The 10,000-nt window shown below is 49.8% G+C and overlaps 1 protein-coding gene across 1 annotated transcript in view; it reads right to left on the bottom strand.

Annotated features, from left to right (window-relative positions):
* The window catches only part of LOC138852813 (murinoglobulin-2-like), a 348,116-nt gene that overhangs the window by 55,767 nt on the left and 282,349 nt on the right, over positions 1–10,000 (bottom strand). Inside the window, exon 11 of the mRNA XM_070085802.1 lies at positions 1,870–2,040. Coding sequence (XP_069941903.1) covers positions 1,870–2,040 — 171 coding nt within the window. The remainder of the gene's footprint in view (positions 1–1,869; positions 2,041–10,000) is intronic.

Here is a 10,000-nt window from a genome sequence, read left to right as displayed (position 1 = left end):
AAAAAAGATGTTCATCTCGTGTTTTCCTCCAATTTGGAAAAATATTCCTACTCATTTTTGAAGCAAAACTCTTGATTTTTTTTTGTAAAAATTTAAAGAAATATTTGTTCTGTTTAACAATGTTCACAGAAAATCACTATTTTAATTTATTTAATTTATAAGATATATTTAATTAATGTAATTTATAAACTTTCCATTTTTTCAGCTTTCATATTTACCATTTTTATTTATCGATACATTTGTCAAAAAATGCAAAAGATACACGATTTGCACTAATATCAATAAGCCTAAAATTTATAAAGCTAAGTTTATTACAAAAACTTCATTCCTAAGGAAGGACCTAACAAGCTTGAAAGACCCAGCATGAAAAGTGATCCAAGGAAGGACCTAACAAGCTTGAAAGACCCAGCAAGAAAAGTGATCCAAGGAAGGACCTAACAAGCTTGAAGGATCTAGCATGAAAAGTGATCCAAGGAAGGACCTAACAAGCTTGAAGGATCTAGCATGAAAAGTGATCCAAGGAAGGACCTAACAAGCTTGAGGGACCCAGCATGAAAAGTGAACCAAGGAAGGACCTAACAAGCTTGAAGAACCCAGCATGAAAAGTGAACCAAGGAAGGACCTAACAAGCTTGACTGACCCAGCATGAAAAGTGATCCAAGGGAGGAAATAACAAGCTTGAAAGACCCAGCATGAAAAGTGATCCAAGGAAGGACCTAACAAGCTTGAAGAACCCAGCATGAAAAGTGATCCAAGGAAGGACCTAACAAGCTTGAAGAACCCAGCATGAAAAGTGAACCAAGGAAGGACCTAACAAGCTTGACTGACCCAGCATGAAAAGTGATCCAAGGGAGGAAATAACAAGCTTGAAGGATCCAGCATGAAAAGTGATCCAAGGAATGACCTAACAAGCTTGAAGGATCAAGCATGAAAAGTGATCTAAGGAATGGCCTAACAAGCTTGAAGGATCCAGCATGAAAAGTGATCCAAAGGAGGACCTAACAAGCTTGAAGGATCCAGCATGAAAAGTGATCCAAGGAAGGACCTAACAAGCTTGAAGGACCCAACATGAAAAGAGATCCTTGAAAGGACCTAACAAGCTTGAAGGACCCAACATAAAAAGTGATCCAAGAAAGGACCTAACAAGCTTGAAGGACCCAACATGAAAAGTGATCCAAGAAAGGACCTAACAAGCTTGAAGGACCAGCATGAAAAGTGATCCAAGAAAGGACCTAACAAGCTTGAAGGACCAGCATGAAAAGTGATCCAAGAAAGGACCTAACAAGCTAGAAGGACCAGCATGAAAAGTGATCCAAGAAAGGACCTAACAAGCTTGAAGGACCAGCATGAAAAGTGATCCAAGAAAGGACCTAACAAGCTTGAAGGACCAGCATGAAAAGTGATCTAAGAAAGGACCTAACAAGCTTGAAGGACCCAGCATGAAAAGCCAAGTAGCTAGAGAAATAATCCTGAATACTGATAATCATAGTGATCTTTAAGTATAAGAGGAGTTAATAAATTTATAATAAAGTTGCCACAATAAAATGTCACATTAGTTGCACTTGTGTTCTTTTACTTTACTTAATACATTTAGTTGGAAAATTAAAGTTATCACAAATTGTGATTTTAAGCCCGTCAGGCAAGACAGTCTTAAAGGACCTGCTTTCTAGTCTTGAAATTTGTTTAAATGTAATTTATATTAAGTGAACTTAATTTAGATCTCTTTTGTTTGTAGAGTGTTTCTAGTTAAGGATACTGTTAATTCTATGGTGTCTGTGCAAATATTGGTTAATTACTCTCAAGTATTTTCCATAGATTAACAGTAAACGAGAAGAAAATACCGCTGAATACATAAAAAAATTAACTAACCTGGGGTTTTTGCAGGTTCACTCAATTTCTTATTTAAGCAGTACTGATAGACGTTGATCTGAGAGTTCAGCCACCGTTCAATGTTAAAACTATCAGCGATATTAAATAATTCATCAAGTGATATAGGATCTGGGTTAACAGCCAGCAGCTCCGTGCTTCTGTCTACCACTCCTGAGTTTAAAAAAAATACATATTATTTCATTGAGTAGTACTATTTATATAACAGATATCAATCAGTAACAGAAACTGTTCGTTTTAACTTTCCATAAAAAATTTTTTGCGATTTCCAGACTCGCAAATACATAGATGCAGTAAATTATTTTTTTCTCCATTTTAAATACTGTCTAACAGTTCACAGCTACTATGAGTACGTGTTACTTACAATGGCAACATTACTTACCCTGGCTAAATAAAACACCCAGGCTACCTCACTCACCCAGGCTACATCACTCACCCAGTCTACATCACTCACCCAGGCTACATCACTCACCCAGGCTACATCACTCACCCAGGCTACATAACTCACCCTGGCTACATAACTCACCCTGGCTACATCACTCACCCTGGCTACATCACTCACCGAGGCTACATCACTCACCCAGGCTACATCACTCACCCTGGCTACATCACTCACCCAGGCTACGTCACTCACCCAGGCTACATCACTCACCCAGGCTACATCACTCACCCAGGCTATATCACTCACCCTGGCTACATCACTCACCCTGGCTACATCACTCACCCAGACTACATCACTCACCCAGGATACATCACTCACCCTTGCTACATCACTCACCAAGGCTACATCACTCACCCAGGCTACATCACTCACCCAGGCTACATCACTCACCCAGGCTACATCAATCATCCAGGCTACATCACTCATCCAGGCTACATCACTCACCCAGGCTACATCACTCACCCAGACTACATCACTCACCCAGGCTACGTCACTCACCCAGACTACATCACTCACCCAGGCTACATCACTCACCTAGGCTACATCACTCACCCAGGTTACATCATTCACCCAGGCTACATCACTCACCCAGGCTACATCACTCACCCAGACTACATCACTCACCCAGGCTACATCACTCACCCAGGCTACATCACTCACCCATGCTACCTCACTCACCCAGGCTACATCACCCACCCAGGCTACATCACTCACTCAGGCGACATCACTCAACCAGGGCTACCTCACTCATCCAGGCTACCTCACTCATCCAGCCTACTTCACTCACCCAGGTTACCTCGCTCACCCAGGCTACATCACTCACCAGCGCTACCTCACTCACCCATGCTACATCACTCACCAAGGCTACATCACTCATCCAGGTTACATCACTCACAAGGGCTACCTCACTCACCCAGACTACATCACCCAAACAGGCTTCACCACTCACCCAGGCTACATTACTTACCAGGGCTACCTCACTCACCCAAGCTACCTCACTCATCCAGCCTACATCACTCACCCATCCTACCTCTCTCACCCAGGCTACGTCACTCACCCAGGCTACATCACTCACCGAGGCTACATCACTCACCCAGGCTACATTACTCCACCAGGCTACATCACTCACCCTATCTACATCACTCACCCTGGCTACATCACTCACCCTGGCTACATCACTCACCCAGGCTACCACACTCACCCTGGCTACATCACTCACCCTGGCTACATCACTCACCCAGGCTACCTCACTAACCCTGGCTACATCACTCACCCTGGCTACATCACTCACCAAGGCTACATCACTCACCCAGGCTACATCACTCACCCAGGCTACACCACTCACCTAGGCTACATCACTCACCCAGGCTACATCACTCACCCAGGCTACATCACTCACCCAGGCTACATTACTCCACCAGGCTACATCACTCACCCTATCTACATCACTCACTACACCTCACCCAGGCTACATCACTCACCCAGGCTACATCACTCACCCTTGCTACATCACTCACCCAGGCTACATCACTCACCCAGGCTACATCACTCACCCAGGCTACATCACTCATACACTCACCCATGCTACATCACTCACCAAGGCTACATCACTCATGGCTACATCACTCACCCCAGCCAGGCTGGCTACATCACTCACCCAGGCTACCTCACTCACCCTGCTACCTCGCTACATCACTCACCCAGGCTACATCACTCACCCAGGCTACATCACTCACCCTATCTACATCACTCACCCTGGCTACTCACTCACCCTGGCTACACCACTCACCGACGCTACATCACTCACCCAGGCTACACCACTCACCTAGGCTACATCACTCACCCAGGCTACATCACTCACCCTGGCTACATCACTCACCCAGGCTACATCACTCACCCAGGCTACATCACTCACCCAGGCTACATCACTCACCCAGGCTACATCACTCACCAAGGCTACATCACTCACCCAGGCTACATCACTTACCCAGGCTACATCACTCACTTAGGTTACATCACTCACCCAGGCTACATCACTGACCCTGGCTACACTCACCGAGGCTAGGCTACATCACTCACCCAGGCTACACACACTCAGGCTACATCACTCACCAAGGCTACATCACTCACCACTCTCCCAGGCTACGTCACTCACCCTGGCTACATCACTCACTCTGGCTACATCACTCACCCAGGCTACATCACTCACCCAGGCTACATCACTCATCCAGCCTACATCACTCAGGCTACATCACTCACCCAGGCTACGTCACTCACCCAGACTCATCACTACCCAGGCTACGTCAATCACCAAGGCTACATCACTCACCCAGGCTACATCACTCACCCAGGCTCACTCACCCAGGCTACATCACTCAGGCTCACATACATCACTCACCCAGGCTACATCACTCACCCAGGCTAAATCACTCACCCAGGCTACATCACTCACCCTGGCAACATAACTTACCATGGCTAAGTAAAACATCACTCACCCAGGCTACATCACTCACCCAGGCTACATCAATCAACCAGGCTACATCACTCACTCACCTCAGGCTACATCACTCACCCAGGCTACATCACTCAACCAGGCTACATCACTCACCCAGGCTACATCACTCACCCAGGCTACATCACTCACCCCCCAGGCTACATCACCCACCCACCATCAGGACTACATCACTCACTCAGGCTACATCACTCACCCAGGCTACATCACTCTCCAAGGCTTCATCACTGACCCTGGCTACATCACTGACCCTGGCTACATCACTGACCCTGGCTACATCACTCACCCAGGATACATCACTCACATTTGTTACATCACTCACCCAGGCTACATCACTCACATTTGTTACATCACTCACCCAGGCTACATCAATCACCCAGGCTACATCACTCACCCAGGCTACATCACTCACCCAGGCTACATCACTCACCCAGGCTACATCACTCACCCAGGCTACGTCACTCACCCAGACTACATCACTCACCCAGGCTACATCAATCACCCAGGCTACATCACTCACCCAGGCTACATAACTAACCCAGGCTACCTCACACACCCAGGCTACATCACTCACCCAGGCTACATCACTCGCCCAGACTACATCACTCACCCAGGCTACATCACTCACCCAGGCTACATCACTCACCCAGGCTACATCACTCACCCAGGCTACCTCACTCACCCATGCTACATCACTCACCAAGGCTACATCACTCATCCAGGCTACCTCACTCATCCACTCACTCAGGGCTACCTCACTCACCAGCGCTACCCAGCTACTCACTCATACATCCTCATCCAGGTTACATCACTCACAAGGGCTACACTCACCCAGACTCATCCCCAGGCTACATTACTTACTTACCAGGGCTACCTCACTCACCCAAGCTACCTCACTCATCCAGCCTACATCACTCACCCATCCTACCTCTCTCACCCAGGCTACGTCACTCACCCAGGCTACATCACTCACCGAGGCTACATCACTCACCCAGGCTACATTACTCCACCAGGCTACATCACTCACCCTATCTACATCACTCACCCTGGCTACATCACTCACCCTGGCTACATCACTCACCCAGGCTACCACACTCACCCTGGCTACATCACTCACCCTGGCTACATCACTCACCCAGGCTACCTCACTAACCCTGGCTACATCACTCACCCTGGCTACATCACTCACCAAGGCTACATCACTCACCAGGCTACATCACTCACCCAGGCTACACCACTCACCTAGGCTACATCACTCACCCAGGCTACATCACTCACCCAGGCTACATCACTCGCCCAGACTACATCACTCACCCAGTCTACATCACTCACCCAGGCTACTTCACTCAAACAGGCTACATCACTCACCCAGGCTACCTCACTCACCCTTGCTACATCACTCACCCAGGCGACATCACTCACCCAGGCTACATCACTCACCCTTGCTACATCACTCACCCAGGCGACATCACTCACCCAGGCTACATCACTCACCCTTGCTACATCACTCACCCAGGCGACATCACTCACCCAGGCTACCTCACTCACCCTTGCTACATCACTCACCCAGGCTACATCACTCACCCAGGCTACATCACTCACCCAGGCTACATCACTCACCCAGGCTACATCACTCACCCAGGCTACATCACTCACCCAGGCTACATCACTCACCCAGGCTACCTCACTCACCCTTGCTACATCACTCACCCAGGCTACATCACTCACCCAGGCTACATCACTCACCCAGGCTACATCACTCACCCAGGCTACCTCACTCACCCATGCTACATCACTCACCAAGGCTACATCACTCATCCAGGCTACTTTACTCACCAGGGCTACCTCACTTACCCAGACTTCATCACCCAGCCAGGCTACACCACTCACCCAGGCTACATTACTCACCAGGGCTACCTCACTCACCCAGGCTACCTCACTCATCCAGGCTACATCACTCACCCACGCTACCTCGCTCGTCCCAGGCTACGTCACTCACCCAGGCTACATCACTCACCCAGGCTACATCACTCACCCTATCTACATCACTCACCCTGGCTACATCACTCACCCTGGCTACATCACTCACCCAGGCTACCTCACTCACCCTGGCTACATCACTCACACTGGCTACATCACTCACCAAGGCTACATCACTCACCAGGCTACATCACTCACCAAGGCTACACCACTCACGCAGGCTACATCACTCACCCAGGCTACATCACTCACCCAGGCTACATCACTCACCCAGGCTACATCACTCACCCAGGCTACATCACTCACCCATGCTACATCACTCACCAAGGCTACATCACTCACCCAGGATACATCAATCACCCAGGCTACATCACTCACCCAGGCTACATCACTCACCCTGCCTACATAACTCACGCTGGCTACATCACTCACCCTGGCTACATCACTCACCGAGGCTTCATCACTCACCCAGGCTACATCACTCACCCTGGCTACATCACACGCCCAGGCTACATCACTCACCAAGGCTACATCACTCACACAGGCTACATCACTCTCCCAGGCTACATCACTCACCCTGGCTACATCACTCACTCTGGCTACATCACTCACCCAGGCTACATCACTCACCCAGGCTACATCACTCATCCAGGCTACATCACTCATCCAGGCTACATCACTCACCCAGGCTACGTCACTCACCCAGACTACATCACTCACCCAGGCTACGTCAATCACCAAGGCTACATCACTCACCCAGGCTACATCACTCACCCAGGCAACATCACTCACCCAGGCTACATCACTCACCCAGGTTACATCATTCACCCAGGCTACATCACTCACCCAGGCTACATCACTCACCCAGGCTACATCACTCACCCAGGCTACATCACTCACCCTGGCAACATAACTTACCATGGCTAAGTAAAACTCCCTGGCTTCATCACTCACCCAGGCTACATCACTCACCCAGGTTACATCATTCACCCAGGCTACATCACTCACCCAGGCTACATCACTCACCCAGGCTACATCACTCACCCAGGCTACATCACTCACCCAGGCTACATCACTCACCCAGGCTACATCACTCACCCAGGCTACATCGCTCACCAGGGCTACCTCACTCCCCCAGGCTACATCACCCACCCAGGCTACATCACACACCCAGACTACATCACTCACCCAGGCTACATCACTCACCCAGGCTACATCACTCTCCCAGGCTACATCACTCACCCTGGCTACATCACTCACCCTGGCTACATCACTCACCCAGGCTACATCACTCACCCAGGATACATCACTCACCCTTGCTACATCACTCACCTAGGCTACATCACTCACCTAGGCTACATCACTCACCCAGGCTACATCACTCAGCCAGGCTACATCACTCATCAAGGCTACATCACTCATCCAGGCTACATCACTCACCCAGGCTACATCACTCACCCAGGCTACATCACTCACCCAGGCTACGTCACTCACCCAGACTACATCACTCACCCAGGCTACATCACTCACCCAGGCAACATCACTCACCCAGGCTACATCACTCACCCAGGCTACATCACTCACCCAGGCTACATCACTCACCCAGGCTACATCACTCACCCAGGCAACATAACTTACCCTGGCTAAATAAAACTCCCTGGCTACGTCACTCACCCAATCTACATCACTCACCAAGGCTACATCACTCACCAGGGCTACCTCACTCACCCAGGCTACATCACCCACACAGGCTACATCACTCACCCAGGCTACATCACTGAAAAAGGCTACCTCACTCATCCAGGCTACCTCACTCATCCAGGATACTTCACTCACCCTGGTTTCCTCGCTCACCCAGGCTACATCACTCACCAGGGCTACCTCACTCACCCATGCTACATCACTCACCCAGGCTACATCACTCATCCATGCTACATCACTCACAAGGGATACCTCACTCACACAGACTACATCACCCACCCAGGCTTCACCACACACCCAGGCTACATTACTCACCAGGGCTACCTCACTCACTCAAGCTACCTCACTCATCCAGGCTACATCACTCACCCATGCTACCTCTCTCACCCAGGCTACGTCACTCACCCAGGATACATCACTCACCGAGGCTACATCACTCACCCAGGCTACATCACTCCACCAGGCTACATCACTCACCAAGGCTATTTCACTCATCCATGTTATATCACCCACCCAGGCTACATCACCCACCCAGGCTACATCACCCACCCAGGCTACATCACTCACCCAGGCTACATCACTCACCCAGGCTATATCACTCATCCAGGCTGCATCACTCAGCCAGGCTACATCACTTACCCAGGCTACATCACTCACCCAGGCTACATCACTCACCCAGGCTACATCACTCACCCAGGCTACATCACTCACCCAGGCTACATCACTCACTCAGGCTACATCACTCACCCTGGCTACATCACCCTCCCAGGCTACATCACACACCAAGGCTACATCTCTCACCGAGGTTACATCACTCATTCAGGCTACATCACTCACCCAGACTACATCACTCACCCAGACTACATCACTCACCCAGGCTACATCAATTACCCAGGTTACATCATTCACCCATGCTACATCACTCACCCAGGCTACATCACTCACCCAGGCTACATCACTCACCAGGGCTACTTCACTCATCCAGGCTACCTCACTCATCCAGGCTACTTCACTCACGCAGTTTACCTCGCTCACCCAGGCTACATCTCTCACCAGGGCTACCTCACTCACCCATGCTACATAACGCACCCAGGCTACATCAATCATCCAGGCTACATCACTCACCAGGGCTACCTCACTCATCCAGGCTACCTCACTCATCCAGCCTACTTCACTCATCCAGGTTACCTCGCTCACCCAGGCTACATCACTCACCAGGGCTACCTCACTCACCCATGCTACATCACTCACCCAGGCTACATCACTCATCAAGGCTACATCACTCACAAGGGCTTCCTCACTCACCCAGACTTCATCACCCAAACGGGCTTCACCACTCACCCAGCCTACATTACTCACCAGGGCTACCTCACTCACCCAAGCTACCTCACTCATCCAGCCTATATCACTCACCCATGCTACCTTTCTCACCCAGGCTACGTCACTCACCCAGGCTACATCACTCACCGAGGCTACAT

This window comes from Cherax quadricarinatus, chromosome 1 (genome assembly GCF_038502225.1).
Source record: "Cherax quadricarinatus isolate ZL_2023a chromosome 1, ASM3850222v1, whole genome shotgun sequence".
Lineage (NCBI taxonomy): Eukaryota > Metazoa > Arthropoda > Malacostraca > Decapoda > Parastacidae > Cherax > Cherax quadricarinatus.
Note: the sequence above shows the minus strand (reverse complement) of the source record. Positions and strands in the feature narration are given on the sequence as shown.